This window comes from Solanum dulcamara, chromosome 2, assembly GCF_947179165.1.
Source record: "Solanum dulcamara chromosome 2, daSolDulc1.2, whole genome shotgun sequence".
Taxonomy (NCBI): domain Eukaryota; kingdom Viridiplantae; phylum Streptophyta; class Magnoliopsida; order Solanales; family Solanaceae; genus Solanum; species Solanum dulcamara.
In genome coordinates, this window is record NC_077238.1 from 4,931,277 (window position 1) to 4,951,132 (window position 19,856).

A 19,856-nucleotide genomic window follows, 5' to 3' on the forward strand; every position below is an offset into this window, starting at 1 on the left:
CCCATTTTAAAGCAAACATTCATAACATTGTGGACCTAGGTTTTGTTAATATATTAGGGAACAAATTTATAATCATGGCTTATGACTTTTGTTTTCTTTTCCTTTTTGACCTAGGTGTTAGTGCGCTCGTGAATGTTTTCATAACTTTTTTTTTAATAATTCTTCAAGTAAATTTTGACATTTTTAGAAAAAAATGTTATTCTTTATTAGTGTCATGTGAATAGTAGTTGTTTGAGAAATTCATGAACTAACTTCTATGTATCATCTTATACTTATTTGGATTTAGTAATTGGTAAACATAAATTTAGTTAGCTTATTTTATGTTCATTAAGAAAATAATAAATACAAGATATCAATATAATTTAAAGGCGGATTCACCTGGTGGCATGAAAATGTACGTGTACCCGATAATTTTTTTTTGTATATATATGTATAGATAGTTTAATAAAGTATTATATGTTAAATTGTGCACTCTTGTAATCAAAACTCATTTGGGTGCACATATTGAAGCTGTGATTATATCTTGTATCATTGTGACTTGTGAGTTTGAACCCAGACAAGGAGCTTTTTTGTTATTTTTTTTTCTTTAAGTAGTGGTGCCCTCTCTTTCTTCAAATCCTGGATTTGTTTTTGAATATATGTTTTTTTTTTGAATTAATATTATACTTGAAAACAATTATCAATTTTAGTCTTGAATTTTTAAAGTGACAATTATTCCACGATAATTTTTCGTCTTCCACATGTTGTGGCCTTTAATTTTACACTTTTTTTTTTACGAATGTTGTCTAAAATATAAATTACTATCTTGCTTTAAGAAGTTATCTATCTTTTATTCTTTCACTTTTTGAACTTTCATTCACAATCTACTTATAGCGTATGTTGGGTTTTATTCTTAAAGTGTTACAAAAAAAATTCTTTATATCTTTTTTATACTTAATTTAATATATTTTATTTGAGTCGAGAGTTTATTGAAAACAACTTATTTACCTTTATAATATAAAAAAAGAATTGTGTGCATGTCTTATAAAAGTTATGTTAGTTTTTTTTTCTTTAAATGGAAGAAAAAATTATGTTAGTTGACGGTTTCCTTTTGTCTTTAAAAATAGATAGATAGTCTGTTTGGGTTGACTTATTTTTAAGCAATTTATAAATTGAAAACTACTTATAAGTTTTTTTAAAAATAGGTGCAGACCAACTTTTTTTTTGACTTATAAGCCGTTTTCAATTTATAAGCTGCTTAAAATAAGTTCATCCAAATAAACCCAACTATTTATTGGGGCTTATTTTAAGCACAAAATGACTTTAAGTTGGTCAGTCAAACACTCAAATAAGCTGAAAACAACTTATAAGCACCTTCATAGTCTACTTTGTAAGAAGCATGGTATCCTATACAAACAAAAAAAAGGAAAGGAAAACTCAACTCCATTTCTGTCTTTTTTTTTAAAAAAACTTTAATATAAGAGTATATTAAGAGTCAATTTACTCAAATAAAACAATTTAGAGCCCGTTTAGATTGGTTAATTTACTCAAATAAAATGATTTAGAACCCATTTGGATTGACATATAAATTGATGAAAACAACTTATAAGTTGTTTTTATCCTTTTTGAGTGTTTGATTGGCCAATTTAAAATCATTTTATGCTTAAAATAAGCCCCAAAAATAACACTTAAAAAGTTGTGCAACACCACAGACGACTTCATTTTTTTTTTGGATGACTTTAGTATGAAGGTTCAATTTATTTGTAAAAGAGATCAATTTTTAAGAGAGCCACTAACCGAATGATTGAATTGATGACTTATCAAAGTTACCGAAACATCAAATGGTTTTTTGCGATTACATCTATTTAAACCCTTTCAACGAATCATAACTCATTTAACCAACCCAAAAATTCATTTGGGAAAGGTGCTGTGAAGGAAGAGAAACTGTTTTCAATAGACCCTTTTAGCTATAAATTTTACGGATCAAATTTGCAATCCACAAATTGAACTCTTAACACAACTAATAAAAAGAAATGACATTTATTTTCCTTCAACACATCTTAGCATACAATACATTTTATATTAAAATTGAAGAATACATATCAAGTGCTCATCTAGGCCCAACCAAATTCATCAAAAGTTGGCCCAACTTAAAATTGTTTGGCCCATTTGCATGATTTTCAACTTTTTAGTTGGGCCAACTCTCTCACAATGGAATCTAAATCCCTTGTAGAGTCCCCTCCAATTTTAACAGCTTCAAGTGCTTCATCTCTCATTTTTTTGGCCCTCTCCTTAAACAAATCATTACACATTGCCTCATTAATTATCCGACCCAACTCTATCGGGTCAGGCACTGTGTCTGGGCCCTCACAAACTCGGACCGATGCCTTCATACTGTCCACCAACAACCACACGTTTGTGAATTGGTCGGCCTCCATGGGCCAACCCAAAATTAGTACTCCCGCCACTATCGCTTCCAGCACAGAATTCCATCCACAATGACTTAAAAATCCACCAACGGCTCGATGGCCCAATATATCCACTTGTGGAGCCCAACCCTTTATTACTAGGCCTTTACCTGAGACTCTCTCCTCAAACCCTTGTGGCACTGATCCAAACCCTTGTTCCTCTTGTTGGGCTGTCAATTGTTTAACTACCAAAATGAACCTCACTTCACTTTTCTCAAGCCCAATAGTTAAGGCATCCATTTGGGCCTTTGTTAGTAACTTTTGACTTCCAAAAGCTACATAAAGAACAGACTCATTAGGACACTCATCAAGCCAAGTAAAAACTCTCTCATTAGCATCATTATCAGACTTTCCAATTCTACCCGGCCCACCAACCAAATTTATCGGTCCAATAGAATACACGCGCTCATGGCCCATTTCCTTCTTCAAAAAGCCCAAATAATCACTCTCCAACGCCTCAAAAGTATTGAAAATTGACCCAAAACTCCTACCATTTGCAATAAGCCCATTTCTAAAAAGCTCCCAATCTGGATCACCCTCTCTAAACTTCAAAAACACTGAAGGAAGATGTTCCCTCACTAATCTTGGGCTTTTAGGAAGCCCATTAAACTCAATATAGCCCAAACCTCTATAAGCCTCAAAGTTCTTCCAAATATCAAAAAGAACAGAAACCAACAAAGCCCCGGAACTGTAAAATACAATTCCGGGTACACCAACTTCTTGGGCCAGATCGAAAGTCCAGCCCAAGAAGAAATCATAAACAATCGCCACCGGAGGATTTGATTGGGCCTTAAACCATTCCAAGATTGGGCCACGAAGCTTACTAAGCCCAGAAACAATTGGGGCATTGCCGGAGTTTCCAAAATCCTTAATGTTTTCAACACCGGCGGGAAGAGATGGGTGGCCGGGAAACGGAAAAACAAGAATTTCGACAGATGGGTGTGTGGAAAGAAGAGGATCAAGAATCGGGACATTTTTGGGTGTCACTAAAATAGTGATTTTAAAGCCATGGAGAAGAAGTTGATGAGTGAAATCAAGAAGGGGAAGTATGTGACCTTGTGCTGGAAATGGAAAAATTAGGATATGGACACCATTTTTAGAGCTTGACATTCTTGTTGAGTTAATTTGGCAAATAAATAAAAAAAACTCAAGAAAAAGAAGATAGGTGGGTGAGACTTTTGAGGTGAGAGATATTTTAGTGATGTTTAAGTGGTGGAAAAATGTGGGGTTTTGGCAATTAGTACATGACAGGTGGCATCAGTGGATGCTTATCTGTTTTACATATATTTTAAATGTGTCTAAATTATTAAAGTCCGTAACATTTATTTACCGTTTAATTTGGCGACGAACATTATCTTTTCTTACAAGTAAATGTCATTTCTTTAATGTATTAGTTGTGTTAAGATGAGTTCAATTTGTTGACTGCCATTTCGACCAGTAGTTGGAAAATCTTGGCTGTCAAATTAAACTCATAAATATATAATTTATATATTTGAAATATATATATGATTAAAAATATATTTGTTTGAATCTTTCACAAAAATTGAAACGGAGGGAATAACTTTTAGAGAATTTTCGCATATAAACACTCAAAAATACTTTAATTATGCTCCATAGTTATAATTTGCTAATTATAATTCGTAGCTATAGTTACAATAACTTTTATATCAAACTTTAATTACAGCTAGATATTTGTCGCGAGTCATAATTATTTAAAATTATAGCTATATTAGTTAATTAACTATTATATTTATTCTTGTTTATGCGCGTAATTTTTCCTAACTTTTATAACAAGTCTATTATCCTATTGAAATCTACATCTTCTTTCGCAAACATACAACGAAATATAAACGATGATGATATATACGGGTAATTTTTTTATAAGCTGTGAGTATCACAAAATTTAAATGATGATGATATATACAAGTAAAAATATAAAAGCAAAAAAAAAAAAAGGTTGGACAAGTAGATTCAATTTTTTGAAAATATTTTCCATAGATTTACGACTATAGTAAATTATATGAAAGATCAAGAACGTCAACTTACATGCTCACAATCTCGGTACCATATCATTGGTAAATAGCGCAGTCAAAACATTAGAAAACACAAATCTCCTATTGTGTGCGTAAACATTCCCATCCCATTTCCTCGCCACCAACTCCTCCCCAAGCTTTATAGCCTCCGTCACCGTCTCCGCCGCACCAACGTGCGCGGAATCAACGATGCCATGCTCGATTGCCACGTCAGCAGTCAATTTAGTACCTCTCATAACCACATCACGCCAAGCTACAGGAGACTTAACTTTGTTCCTCACCAAAGCAACGAACCAATTCGGAATTTTTAGTCCGATATCAATTTCACTCATGTAGAGAAATCCGCGATCCTTTCGCATCAGGACGTAATCATGGCTCATCGCCAGGATGAGTCCAGCCGCTGAAGCGTGGCCGGTGACGGCCGCGATCGTCGGCATCGGAAAGTTGAAAAGTTCAAAAACGAGCGACTTAAGGTTGGAGTCCATCAAATATAAGCGGGATGGATCGGACGATGCCCAATCGAGATCGTAGCCATTAGAGAAGAATTTGCCCTGAGCGGTAGTGATTAGAGCGGAGCTGCCTGTTGCTTCCGCCGTTATACGTTCGAGAGCGGATCTGATTGAGTCAATAAGAGAGGGATTGAGCCTGTGTTCATCGTCTCCCGTAAGTTTAAGAATGAATAGATCTCCCAATTTCTCTAACGTGCACATTTCTTCCTATGATTTCGCCCAATAAGTGTATACCTTTTTATATGCAAATTTTCCAAATGACAGATGCATGAATGTTGACTTCTTGATGGAGTTGGTAGTTTGAATTTGAGAGTAACTTACACTAATACCCTCTTCATCTTTTGAATGAGATAATAAATTTTAATATTTTATCATGCATTACTTCCCTTTCATTACTAATATCTAAAAATTCATGATATTAATAATACACACTTTAATACATAAGTATAACTAATGATAGCATAAAAAAGCATGTCAAACAAGATATTACTAATTCATCTAGCTAATGTATGCATTATTTTTGTTAATACACTCTACCAACAAACACCCAAATGATTTTAAAAATAAGTGTATATATATAACTTGCACTTTGCATAACAATTCATTCCCTATCTACAACTATTTGCAGTTTGTTCACTTCTTGAATGAGTACTTAATTGCCTGGACTTTTGACTTGATCATATTCTTATTTTTGTATAATTTTATCTTTGAAATAATAAGATCGTTGAAATATATAAGAAAGAAGAGAAATATTCAAACTTGAATCTTTTGTTTTTTCTTTAATTTTAAATAATGTAAAAATGGAATGTAAGTAGACGAGGGGGCAAATATAACCAAATAGATTAAGACTTTGAATTGTGAATCTACCATGCACGAGTTCAATTCCCGTCATTAATCCATAATTCATAAATATTATTGATAAATAATTGGCCAAAGAAATTTTTATTTAATAAACGTGTCATAAGTTTACTTTTATTATTTATTTCTTTTTGTACCAATTAATAGCTGGCTTCATGACAATCAAATCTAACATTTTTTGAGTTTTGATCTTGAGAATTTGCTGTTAAAAATTCAAGACCATCATTTCTAAAGCCATTGAGAGTAATTTCTTCAATATTTTTCGGAAGAAATATATGAAAATATCAATTACTTTAACTACAACAAGACCGATGTTTTAGTTAATTTATTATATAAATAATTTATTTTGAAATGAAATGTGTCGTCCATCCAAGTAAGAATTTGACAAAATGGAGATAACACGAAACGAAGTCCCTGAATTACAATCTAAATCGTTAGTTAGCGCAACCAAAACATCAGAAAACACAAGCCTCCTGTTGTGAGCGTAAACATTCCCATCCCACTTCCTTGCCACCAACTCCTCCCCAAGCTTTATAGTCGCCTTCTCCATCTCTGCCACCCGACGTGCGCGGAGTCCACAATGCCATTCTCATTGCCACGTCAGCAGTCAATTTAGTCCCTCTCATAAATCATAATCACATCACGCCAAGCTACAGGCGACTTCACTTTGTTCTTCACCAAAGTCACGAACCAATTCGGAATTTTTAGCCCGATATCTATTTCACTCATGGGGAGAAATCCACGATCCTTTCGCATCAGGATGTAATCATGGCTCATCGCCAGGATGAATCCGGCCGCGATCGTCGGCATCGAAAGGTTGAAAATGTCAAAAATGAGCGACTTGAACTTGGTGTCCATCAACGGATAACGAAATGGATCGGACGATGCTCAATCAATATCAACGCCATTAGAGAAGAATTTGCCCTCAGCGGAAGTGATGAGGGCAGAGCTGTCCGTTGCTTCTGCCGTTATGCGTTTGAGAGCGGATCTAATTGAGTCAATAAGAGAGATATTGAGTGTCTGCTCATCGTCGCCGGTAAGTGTTAGAATGAATAGATTTCCAAGTTTCTGTAACGTGCACATTTCTTCCTATGATTTTTGACTTTTTGTCAATTTAAAATGTTGCTATATTAATTTAGGTGAATAAGTAGCAACTTTTATATGCAGGGAGGATTGAGTGTAAGCTACTCTAAAAAAAATTGTTTTTTCAAAGTTAATTATGGATTAGCTTTTTAGACAAGGGAATAACTACAAGCATGCATAGTAGAAGGTTCAAATGATCTAATATTGTACAAACATTGAGCAAAAATAACAAAACGAAACTCAAACAAAATTAGCGTAGTTTTTTTTCTTCTTTCTATAGGTACAAAAATATGACAATATTTAATTGTTTGTTTTGATTTCTAAGTTTGCAAACAGTAGCAAGAGTTGTTTTTTTCCCTTCAAAATATGTACAAATTAGGTCAAAACGTAAAACCTTTTTGTGTTATAGAATTCGATCAGAACATACCACTTGTATATATATAGAGGCGAATTCATGATTTGAAGATGACGGAGGCACTACTACAGGCCGATAGGATATCGAAATAAATATAAATTATAAAAAATGTAACATAGTTCACTGTATGGTTGGATGGTTTTGACCCTCAGTGTACAATTTATTTATGTTTTCCTCTTCGAGTTAATTTCAATATGAAATTCCAACCAAAACCAACTCTATTTTTCACCAAACTCCCTCAAAATTGAGTTATGAACTTCAAAGAATATTTTCAATCATTTGCAACAACACCAATCCAAACAAATAACAATTTTACAGAGCCATATTTTCAAATTCAATGTTTCAAAGCTTTTTAGTGGTCGTCAATAAAAAATTTCAGTTTGTATGTGATTTTTGCTTGGGGGTTCACACGAAATCATTATATATGTCTGTATGTGATTTTTAGTACAATTACATGGTCTATGCTAAAGCTATTGGATTATTACACTGTAGCTCCGCCCATGGACTTCTTTAGAGTTTTCCGACTCTTGTAACCTTGAACTTTATTTCATGTAACCAGTTATTTACGTGTGACGCAAATATAAATGACCTTCATTCACTCGGCAGCGTCTGATGAACTGAATAGTTTTATGAGGCTAACCCTATCTTCGCGCATACTTTCTTCGTTGTCTGAAGAAATATCTAAGTCAACATGTCTACGGCTAAGGCCGAATTAGGGATAGTGTGAGGTGCATGTCACTGTTAGCAAAGCACGTATACTAAACGAGTTTATTATAAATATACTCCGTAACCACTTACTAATAATAGAATTGGCAAAGAGCACGGAAACCAACACAAATACCGAGAGACCTTTGATATTTATATAGAAGTTTTATTATTATTTGTTTTATGGCATATAATTAATACTATATATTAATTAATGTAGGTAGAAGCTAGCTAGGGTTAATTTAATTTCCTCCTCTTGTTTTGTTTTCAGCAGAACGGCTTACATGCAGGAACCCTAAGTGAATTCGCAATTACTACCGCAAGAAAGTGGCCAAAAGATATACATGGTTTTGCAGATCATGACATGGTATTCGAGATACTAATATTGCTTCCAGCTAAATCTCTCATGTGATTCAGGTGTATTTCTAAAACTTAGAACGATCCTAACTTTGTGAAGTTGCACAATGTTCGTTCTCAAGCTCGTCCCCTAGCAACCCGCCTTTATATGAAATGGTAAAAACTTATCATGAAGAAAGCAGTTTAAATTACTCCACACAAGTAGAAGATTCTAACTGTGGAAACCAACTCCTGATGAAAAGTATCCCCGTCATCCATCTTATTCTGAAGATTGTGTCTTTCTCAATGGGGTACTTTATTGGAAAAATTATGCACCGAATGCTATTATAACCTACTTCAACTTCATCGAGGAGACGGTTGGAACTCAGTCCCACAAATAAGTGGCCTTTTTCTTGTGAATTGAATAGGATGCTAACTGCACTGCTTGGAAAGCTGATTATCAATTCCACGGTTGGATTTAATGAGGAATTGAATTGGGTATACGATGAGGTCAACAAGGTTTTTATGAAATTTAATCCCAATTCGAAAAGGAGGAGAAGGTTGTTTTGATTGAAGCAGAAAACATTCACGAGACAACAGACACAATTTTAGCAACATCGAGCCTTATTAGTGCCTCAACTTTTCTAGTAATCCCCTATCCTTTTCGGATAAGACGTGTTAGCAGATTTGTAGAGAACATTATCCCATTAACATTTTATGAGGAGTAATTCTCAATTCCATTATTATGTTTTTTTTCCTTGATGACTTCAACAAATTAATGATTTTCTAATGTCTTCCACTCCTCAATTTTATTTTTTTTGTATGATAAATCAAAAAGAATATGATAATGTCCATACCAATTATTCAGATTACTTACGATATACCAAGTCATTTGTACCAAAAGTTTGCCTGAGGCAAGATGTAAGCCTCAAGGGGCACCCCTTGAGGCAAGGTGTAAGCCTCTAGGTGTTTGTTGGGGTTTAAGCCCTGGCATCAAACAAGAACAAATGATAATGATGATGAGTTTTTGCTTTGTACGTAGCTTAATTTGCACATTGCTCATGTTGTCCCTTTAACCGGAAAAGACGAAGAGAAAGCATAAGAGTTAGGGCTAAGAATAAAATAAATTTAGATTTTAAAGCTTTTTAACTTCTTAAAATTTAATACCAAGTTGAATTTATGTTGTTTGGTAGTATATATTAATTTAGCAGTGAATAACGATCAATGAAACCGTTGGGATCATACAAGAAATAACATGAAGCAAAGGATCATTTCCATTTATTTATAAAGATAAAGATACATTACAGATGAAACACAGAAAAGGTAAACGACTACTCTTAGAGGAAATGACATAGTAGCTTAATGGCCTATTTAGATCGGTACAAAGACAATTTGATCATCTTGAAGAAAATGACAAATCGGCGTAGTTCCAGGCTTAACGTTGAGAACTACAAAAGGGATCGCGTTTGGGTTCCAAAAAGATGTATCTTTGTGGCACACAGATACTGCTTTCACTTTTGTTCCATCAACACCGATCATAGATACCATAAATGTTCTTGTACTTCCTCCAACGTGACAATAATGTAGTGCATACGCGTAGTTCAGTTTGTGGCAAACCACGTTATCCCCATCAGATATTTGTTCAACTTGTTCAATTGTGTAACCTTGTGATTTTTGAGTTTCCCCTTGTACCTCAGAGGTAATCGTGAGTATATTGTTTGTCTCAAGTATAGATAATCCGAAATCTACCATAGACTCCAAAGAAGTCACACAAGTTTTCTTCTCTTTATGTTTCACTTCTGGCTCTTCACAAAGTTTGATTGTTTTCTTAATAGTTTGAGCATCCTTTGATTTACTATCGATCGAGAAATAGTTAAGGATCTCTGGGAATTTCTCCATTGAGAAGGGAATCGATTCAACAAATTGTCTAGGCAAAAATGGTGCTTGGTTTTTATTTAGGAGAGAGGGAAAGTTGAGTACTTTCCCTTTCTCCAGTCCTTCTCTAAAAAGAAGTATTGTCTCAAATTGTCATAATTTACTTTAAGATCAGTCTTGAAACTGCTTTCTTCGGTTACTTGTTTGATCAAATTCTTGTTAGTAGCACGATTCGTGCTGGGGTTTTCCAACACGTAACGTTCAAACTTCGAATTAGCAGCATGATGCCAGCTAATGGGAATATATCCACTTAAACCATAGTACACTTTCTTCTTAGTGTTATCTTGTTTTAGCTCAGGAACAACACCGTCTGTAAAATCACATTCACAATAAATTATTGGAAATCACGAGAATTCTCGTTGTCTGAAATGTGCCATAATACTATTCTTACAAAAAAAACATACAATAATTCTATTGTATACCTGATTGAGGAAGGAAATCTTTGATGACTTTGGGAATTTGAGTGTCGGGCAATTTTATTTTCCAATAAACCTCCGGAGATATCGATGCATAAGTACTTGCTACCAAAGCAAGCTACACATATATATATATATTTGAAAATGAAGTTAGTTATTATTATATATTAACCTGAAATTATTATAAGAAAACACTTACAAAATTTTGATCAAGCACAAAATGCTACAAATTGTTACCCTCAAGTCATATATTTTTTTTTAAAAAAAAACAAATTTTAAAAAATTGGTGAAACATATTATTACTAGTTAAGTATCGTGTAACAATGATATATACCTTTAGGAATTTTTCTTTATTTCCTAAACACTCGTGTCAAATCAGATTACATTACATAAATTAGGACAAATAAAGTAATATTTTCAGAATCAAATGATAACTAGAAAAGGACCAAACTTAAATAAGTTGTGAAAAGATAAAGATAAAAACTACTCCCTTCATTCTTATTTACTTATTAGATATTTCCTAGTTTGATTTCCCTTATTACTTGTCAATTGCTATACCAATCATTATTTTCTTAATACGTGTTCTAAGTCAAAATTTAATAAGTAAAAAGAAACGGTGGAAATATATAAATAAAATGTCACTCACCCAGAAAATGGTGAGGCCCTGGAACTTCATTGGGAAATATTTGCTATAGATATAGTAGAAATAGCTAAGCTGGATGGAATTCATAAACAGAAATTGTCCTTTATTTATAGGCATAAATTGCAATATGTACCACTAAGTGATAGTATAAACTAATTTATATTATATTATAAATAATAAAATATGACTGGATTATTTATAAAATATGACTGGATTATTTTATAAAATATAGCTGGATTGGTGGATCAATTGCTCACTATATACTCCATCTATCCCAAATTATGTGACAACTCTTTATTTTTTAGTCAATTTTAAAAGATTTTTTATACTCCCTATGTTTTTAATTTATATAATATAGTTTGACTGCATTTTTTTAATTTATATGAAAGAAAACAAGAAGTTTTTTTGAAATATGTCGTTTAAAATAAGTTATAAATGTTTGTGTGATCTTAAATCATCTAGGTAAAATAAGCATTTCAAAGTTAAAACATTGCTAAATATAAAAATGTGTCATTCTTTTTTAGATAAAAAGAAAAATGTGTCATATAAAATTGAACGGATAGAATATTTAGAATTTTCATTTTAGGATAACTATGAAAGTCAATGATAGGTAAATTAAGTATTTAAGCAAAAAAACAAAAAAGATAAAATAAAAAGGAAAATAATAATTTATAATTTAGATGACTAGGAGGGGCTTTGGCGTACAAGTAACTTAGTGTTTCCATGTGAAGTATTATTTATTTGGTAGTTGTTCGAGGTATATAGAATCTTCCATAATTGTCAACTTATTAGATATGAGTTTCTAATTTTAAAAGTTTTCCAAAAAAATAGGGACGGCATATTGAGAACATTATTTCATTAAGAGTTGGAAGGATTACATAAGAGCTAATTATATTCTATTCATATTTTTTTTAAAATTATAAAAATCTCTTAAATTTGATGGAATTCGGATACATCCCAAACGTTCTGACGTTCTGATACATCACTTTTTCGACATCGCATAAAGTGATGTATTCGATCGATACATCACGTTCGAAAATAGAAATTTTTGTAATTTTTTCAAATGAAAAGAAGTTTTAGAGAATATGATAAAATAAGTTGTGTATTTAAATAATTTTTCCTAAGGAGGATTTATTCAAGTTTAGTTTCTCTTTTTTTTTTCTTTTTCTTAAATAAGGTAAAATAAATTTCATTAGCTAGCTAGTACTACTAAGTGATTGCCAAACTTTGCTCGACTAGCAAAGTGATTGGCCAACATTGTCATTCAGTTTTAGTTTTGATAAGACTTTTATTTGTAACGACCTTGGTCCAACTGTTAATGGATATTATTTGCTTTGGATCTAGAACAGCACGAATTTGTCCACTGAGTTTTTTCATCAATTGATTCTAAACTCTGATAAAGTTGTTAACTTTCTTCAAAGGCTTGCCTTCCATCATGGGTGTCACATTATTCTACATTGATATACATTATAACAAAGTTCAAAAAGGAATCATCATTCAACATTGTTATAGAGAAACTAATCATGTTCCGTACAAGATGGACGCCATAACCTATCAAGTTCAAAAGACACATATTTACACACATTTTTTCTACGACATGATCTCAACATTGTCAAGTTGCACAATGCTCAGAGCATCTCGGGTTTGTTTCCTCAGAATACACAAGTAAGATGATACACTCGACAGGGGACACAAAAAACTTAGTTGATTTAATAAGTTGCCTCATCTCAAATGCTATTTGCTTCCCATTTCAAATAAGTGTGGAAGGCTTCATAGCTTTGCAACAGATGGACATGGCGCCATTCTCCCCCTATCAGTGAGTCCTACCGGTTGCTGACTCAACCTGCAGAGAAGAGTGGCAGATAAAGTTAATGAGCGGATGAGGAAGAGAGGCAAAAGATCAATATATCAAGAGAAAGCCACAGAGAGAAACATTGAACATGACAGAATGGAAGAGAATTGTCGAATTTGGTCAATAATCTTGAGGACATGTAAGGGGACAGCTCAATGCAAAAGGACTTACAAATACCACATGGTATATATTTGGCAAGAAAGCATGGGGGTACAATTCTAAATAGCCCAACGTACACCAGTGTTAGTTTGAAATCCCAAATATACCCATGTTTGTATACCATATCTTCCAAAACAACCACTGTTTTCAAGTTCCCGAGTGCAAAACACAACGTCACAAAACAAATGTTCCAAGTTTATCCCCCGCCCCCCCCCCCCCCCAAACCAATGAGGATGGCAAAGATTACCAGTTCCCTCTTATTAAATGTAGTAAAATAAGAGAGATGGACGAAGTAAAAATGGAAATTACAATTTAAACTTATTGCAAAAAAAGGATAATCACTTAATCCTTCGGGGTGGCTAAGATGGCCTGACAATGAAAAATATGTTCAAATTCAACTCCAGAAACATCTCATTATTGCCCACACATTTAAATACACACCTCAAGCTTCCTTGTCCAAGGGAAATCTCGGCTACTCCACTTCTTGTCATTTGAACCATCAATATAGTTAACTTCAAGATACTTTGGGATGTATGGTTCTCTTTCCACTGGGGCTGTTGAAAGACCATATCCACCAGTCACATCAAATGAAAGTGATGATGAATTCCAGTTGCAAAGTGATTGGACTCATTATATCAACTAAACTGTGTGTCGAGTCTCGTAGGATTAATCCTGGAAGGGAATGAAGAAGGTGTTGCATACTGAAAGGCAGAAAGGGTTTTCATACTGCTAGGCAGGAGTCAGTGTGGAAGAAGAACACTATGACATCTTTCTTTCTTCACTGCCTGATACAGTTTGAAGAAATTTTTCAAAGAGCTGAATTTGCAGCTTCAGCTGTGACCTGAAAGTATGCAAACGCAACCAGTATAAGCTTCAATATTTTCTAAAACCTTTGTCAAGGAAGAACAAATGTGCAGCAAAGACAAGGCATGGCATGAGAAAATATCATAATAGAAACAGAAAAGAATAATATAGGAGAACCTACCGTTCTTGGCGAAGCATTTCAACCTGTTCAGAACTCAGATCTGAAACATTGTCAAGAAGATCATTTGAAATCTCAATTAACTTATCCTTCATTTCTTGTAAATGATGCAAGGCTCCAGGGAAAAGTCCTAGCTGTAATAATTGCAGAAATCAACCGTCAGAGTTGAGAAAAAAGTCAGTAACTTTGAAACAAACATGATTGAGGCACAGAAAGATTATCACCTTCAACCCATGGTTGCAGTTTAAGGACAACTCCGGTGGCAAATTTTTCTCCTCAGGTACAGCCAAACTTTGAGAATTTGTAACTGGAGTAGTTGACGGAAACCTGGAGACGGAAGGCTGTGGCGTGCAGTTGGTCTGATAGTGTTCCACTATTTGGTCAACATCTATATTCTGAAAAAGGAATAGCATAACTTTCTAACTGTCTAAAAAACCCAGATAGAGACAAATTATCAGGGGAAGATAGTCGAAGTGACAAACATAGATAATTGATTAGCATGCACATTTCATCCTTTACTGCAGAAACCAATAAAGAAGAGTCAGCAGCAATTAGTGCAGCATATTGATTGTTTTATCCCTTTGTTCTTTTTCTATTTTCGGTTTTGGCATTACTTTAAAAAAAGCAAGGTAAAGCTCACTTGTTTTGGTCTCTCTAGCCCAAAATATCAGCATATTCAAATTGGATCAAGTCGGCAATTGATGAAGGAAATTGATGAAGCATAGTATATATAGCTATAAATCACATGATGAAATACTGAAGTTCAAGGCAAATGAATGCCCACTATAGCATAACTACGTGAGGAATTATCACGATTCAAGAAATGAACCTTGGCCTAACTCAAGTCCAAAAGCTAGCTTTTTTAGAGGAGGATTGCCAAGTCCATATAAGGAGACCACCAATGCATTCCCCAACCAATGTGATAATCTAACCCACAAAGTAGATTGTTGTCTGAACGGATACTACTCATCCAATTAGAAGATGAGCTGAACAGCAGCAGGTAGGCAACTACTAACATCCATAAGAGATTGTAAAAAAGTATTGGTACAGTTATGTTAGAAGATTTGCATCAGCTAAACCAACAACTATGTCGAATGATATGACTTGTTAACTCATCAATCTCATTTAACTGATGATCCATATGGAAATTATACTCATTCTAATATTGTCTACCGCCTATTAGTAAAAATTAAATCAAAGTTGGACCCATCCAATAATATTTGCATCACAATAATTTAATTCAAAAATACATACGAAAAATCTTGAGTTTCGACAACTTGTCATCAGTTGCCTCGTCCAGCCTCAAGAGATTCTGAAAATAAATATGAAAATAATACTTAGTTTGCTCAAACATACCGTTCATCGACCAAAAAACACAGGATCATTGCACATTCAATCGCCTCTTAGGGTTTCTTTTCCTAAATCTTGCACTTGATTCTCTCTCTGTTTTGAGGGGAAGCAGGCCCTTGGAGTAGAGAGGAATGAGAAAGAAATTGAGAGTGAAGCAAGGCTAAAGGAGAGAGGAAGAAAAGCCAAGAATGAGCGAGAAACGGCGTGGAAGCAGAAAGAACACATTTAAAAGACAAAAGTACCCTTACTTCTTATTTAAATAACAAGAAGCAGAACTCTGTGCAACTTTTAATGCACAATGTACAATATTTTAAGCTGTGGTCGTCCTAGACTTCACATTTCTATATAGTAGAAAATACAACTGGCATAGTCAGTGCAATTACAAGCCTTTCCTACAAAAAAAACTCAAGCTGGGTATGACTTATTGAATAGGTCCACATACCTTATAATTTCAAGTTACAACTTCTAGGAACCTTTCTCGTAACATCACATGAACCAAGAAGCTCACATATTGCAACAGAGTTTATTAATCATCCTGAATTGGTGTCTTGTACACTTAACCACAAATAGAATCAGTATTTAATCCATACTTAATCATCAAAGAGAACAATTGGAACACATAATTGCAATCACGAATATGACGGTAACTGTTAAGCATAAAACAAATTTGTGAATCAACAGATATGCCATGAAACAACATCATACGCAGAAAAATCTCCATGCCAGCTAGTAAATTTCTTTTGCACAGCCTATTAATCACAGCACTATAATCTCTAATAGAGATTTCAAAGCCCTTGTCAATCATCTCTTGGAACAGAACCACTGCTTTATGCACTGATCCTTTTGCACAATGCGCTTTTATTAGAATGGTGTAATCACATTTCATCAGGCCAACATCTTGGAGTGTATAAAATAGTTCCTCAGCATCCTTTAGCTCTCCATGTGTACATAAACCATTAAGGAGAATGTTGTACGTGACACGACTTGGCTGAAATTTGTGCGTCTCCATCTCTTTATATAATTGGAAAGCGCCTTTCATATCTCGAGCTTCACATAAACTTTTAATAATTGTGTTGTAAAAAACATCATCAGGCTGAAAATCATCCGGTAACATACTCTTTAGTATCCGGACAGACTCATGTATCTGCCTTCTTTTACAGAGGCATTTCATTATCACTGTGTAAGTAACATGAGTTGGTTCTATGCTCCTTGCTTTCATTTCCTCTAGCAACTCAAAAACGTCTTGCATTTTCCCTTCTTCACCATAGGCATCCATAAGAGTTGTGTACGTCCTCGCTGATGGTATCAACCCATGTGCATATATAGTGTCAACCCACTTTCTTGCATCATCTAACTTTCTGGCTTTGCAGAACCCATATATTAAGGAATTGAATGTAACTATGCTTGGGGTTATTCCTTTTCCTGTTATTAGTTCGTATACCTGAACAGCCTCACCGATGTCACCAAGTTTTGCATATCCGTCAACCATAATATTAACCAAAAAAATATCATCTATTAAGTCACAATTTATTAAAGCATCAAACAAAACTCTTGCCTCATATATGTACCCTTTCTGACAGAAGCTTTTGAGAATAGATCTATGAGCAACAATATTTGGAATAATTCTCTTACAACACATATCTTTGTACAATTGAAAAGCCATATCAATCAATCCTCGCTTACAAAGGCCTCGAATGAGAATAGAGTACCTGATATGATCCAGTTTACGACCGCTGCTCTCAATCTCATGGAACAAATTCAAAGCTTCATCTAAATGTCCGCTTTTACACAAACTGCCAAGTAACATGTTGTCTGAGATATCACTGGCATGGACCCCTTCCTTTGAAAACATCTCCTCTCTCAACTTAATCCTCTCATCAATATTACCTTCCTTGCAATATCGACAGTTCAACATTGTATATGTGAAAATATCAGGATTCATGCCTTTATGAAGCATTTCATTAACAAACTTCCGGACACCATTCATCATACCAAGCAAATGAAATCCTTTGGCGAGGACATTATAAGTTTCCAGATCAGGCTCTAAACCATGTTTCTTCATATCATCTATGAACTCCAATGCTTCTTCCATTGCACCTGCCACACTTAACCCGTGAATGAGAATATTGTAACTATATACATTGGGATGTAATCCACACTTAAACATCATACAAAAGAATGACTTGGCAACGTCTACGGAACCCATTTTACAGGAACTCAACATAAGAGTATTGAAAGACACAACACAAGGCTCAGACTCTCTACATTCAATCCCTCGGACAAAATCAACTGCTTTTTGCATCAAGAATTGTTTGCACAGACCATCTATCAGAATGGAATTAGTATACTCGCTCGGGTTCTGCCCACTGGCTTTGATGTCATCATAAACATCCCAGATGTTATTAGTGTGCCTCAAATTATACAACAAGTTATTGTATGTAAATACTGAAGCCTGGATATCGAAATCTTTCATCTTTGCAAAAACAAAGAGAGCATCATCAACCATCTGACAATGGGAATAAGCAGAAGCCAGCACATCCCAGACAACATGATTAGAATCCCATTTCTGAAAGCGAATCAAAAGCATCTCGCATATCAAATGAGCTGAACCAACACCTGATTGAAAATCACAACAAATCTATATAAACAGCAAAATGAGCAATGTAAGAAGTACTCCCCATGTCCCAAATTATGTGATACACTTTCCTTTTAGTTTGTCCCAGAAAAAATGATACTCCTTTTGTTTCAATTCATGTGACATAATTTGACAAGTTCAAGAAAGAACTGTGATCTTAACCACACCATAACATTTATAGAAGGGTTTAAAGTCAAATTATTTCCAAAGAAGTAGTGTCACATTTCTATATTTAGAAATAACTTTAACTTTAAATTTCTCATTTTAAAACTAATGAGATTATTTATAGCCACACAAATGTTGTTTTAGACTAGAAGCTTCAAAATCTTTCTTTTAATATGGGTGAATGTGACAGAGGGAGTACCTATTTACACTATACTAATACTCACTCCTTTAAATTTGTTTATGTTACTTTCCTTTTTAGTCCGTTTGGCAAAAAAATGCCTCTTTTTCTAACTTTCTACTTGGCAAGGCATGTCCTTTACTTTACAAACACAAGATTCAAAAGTCTTGTTCACTTATTTTAATTATGTGTCCAAGTCAAAACCAAACACAAATTAAAATCGAGGGAATAACAAAAATAGAATTTTTAATGACATAGCAGTGAACACAATACCTTCTTGTTGAACCAAATGTTGTAAATGAAACTTCAAAGCTCTAAACCGCTGCTTTCCAGCCAAAACATGAGCAACAACAATGTGTGAAACTCTGGAATGATTAAACCCACAATCATTTCTCAACAAGAAGAAGAACTCAAGGGCAGATTCGGAATTTTCAACACTCAGTTTCTCAACAATGCCTTCTATTTCCGATGAATTCAGCTCCAAGATTAAGTTTTTAAAATATGGGTCACCTCGCAATAGCTTTGCGGAGCCTTTAGTGCAATGGGTTTGGAGAAAAAAGTTGAGGATTCTTGAAATTGCAGCTCTTGTGGTTGTGGGTGGTGGTGGTGGTGGTTCAGTGTGGTCGACGGCGAGGTTGGCGGTGGAGAAGGAAGGTTTAAGGAGGAGGAGGGAGGAGACTAATGGAGATTTTAGGGGTGATTTGAGGGTTATTCGAAGCATTAGGAGAAGAAGAAAGAATGAGGATTTACAGGGGTTTAGGGTTTAAGAGAGAAAAGTGAAGAATTATTGGTTGTGGGAAAGACAAACAAAACGAAGTCGTTCCCCACCATTTTTTCCACCTCTTAGGCTAGAGAAATAAAGAATAACTAATTTTGATATTAATTTTACTATGAATTTATCTCAAATTTAATTGAAATAAAATTATGAAATAACTTATTTCTTAATTTACAGTGAAATAACAATTTCAAAATAACTATCTCCAAAATAATTAATTCTAACTTGTTCTCCAACCAAATATGCCCTTTATAACTTGTTTTAAAGAAAAAGGAATTGTTACAAATGATTTTTTTAGAAATTAAGAAAGTATAATTTTTTTTTAAATTACTCTTATATAATGAAGTAGTATTAAACAAAATTTTCAAAAATACTTTTAC

At 34.1% G+C, this 19,856-nt stretch overlaps 3 protein-coding genes and 2 pseudogenes across 6 annotated transcripts; all 5 read right to left on the reverse strand.

Moving 5' to 3' along the window:
• Positions 1-2,000: 2,000 nt before the first annotated feature.
• Positions 2,001-3,775, reverse strand: LOC129880045 (UDP-glycosyltransferase 89A2-like). The gene has a single exon (XM_055953868.1). It carries the CDS (start codon positions 3,555-3,557, stop codon positions 2,160-2,162), a length of 1,398 nt encoding a protein of 465 aa, XP_055809843.1. The 5' UTR covers positions 3,558-3,775; the 3' UTR covers positions 2,001-2,159.
• Positions 3,776-4,417: 642 nt separating this feature from the next.
• Positions 4,418-5,290, reverse strand: LOC129874526 (enoyl-CoA delta isomerase 1, peroxisomal-like). Its single transcript, XM_055949824.1, has one exon. It carries the CDS (start codon positions 5,188-5,190, stop codon positions 4,498-4,500), a length of 693 nt encoding a protein of 230 aa, XP_055805799.1. The 5' UTR covers positions 5,191-5,290; the 3' UTR covers positions 4,418-4,497.
• Positions 5,291-6,175: 885 nt separating this feature from the next.
• LOC129879629 (enoyl-CoA delta isomerase 1, peroxisomal-like) lies at positions 6,176-6,930 on the reverse strand (annotated as a pseudogene).
• Positions 6,931-9,637: 2,707 nt separating this feature from the next.
• Positions 9,638-11,475, reverse strand: LOC129874536 (BURP domain protein RD22-like; annotated as a pseudogene). The gene is made up of 3 exons (XR_008762920.1): positions 11,384-11,475; positions 10,744-10,855; positions 9,638-10,631 (listed from the first exon to the last, which is right to left on the reverse strand). The product of XR_008762920.1 is annotated as a BURP domain protein RD22-like (transcript).
• Positions 11,476-12,772: 1,297 nt separating this feature from the next.
• LOC129880046 (putative pentatricopeptide repeat-containing protein At1g13630) lies at positions 12,773-19,528 on the reverse strand. Of its 3 annotated transcripts, none has more exons than XM_055953870.1 (7): positions 18,975-19,528; positions 16,166-18,339; positions 15,628-15,685; positions 14,598-14,768; positions 14,400-14,507; positions 13,833-14,232; positions 12,773-13,223 (listed from the first exon to the last, which is right to left on the reverse strand). In XM_055953870.1, the coding sequence occupies exons 1-2, from the start codon at positions 19,420-19,422 to the stop codon at positions 16,280-16,282; spliced, it is 2,508 nt and encodes an 835-aa protein (XP_055809845.1). In that variant the 5' UTR covers positions 19,423-19,528; the 3' UTR covers positions 12,773-13,223; positions 13,833-14,232; positions 14,400-14,507; positions 14,598-14,768; positions 15,628-15,685; positions 16,166-16,279. The 3 variants fall into 3 exon arrangements, with proteins under 3 accessions (XP_055809845.1, XP_055809844.1, XP_055809846.1); XM_055953869.1 differs by having other exon boundaries at positions 14,377-14,507; XM_055953871.1 differs by lacking the exon at positions 15,628-15,685 and having other exon boundaries at positions 14,377-14,507.
• Between the last annotated feature and the right edge of the window lie 328 nt (positions 19,529-19,856).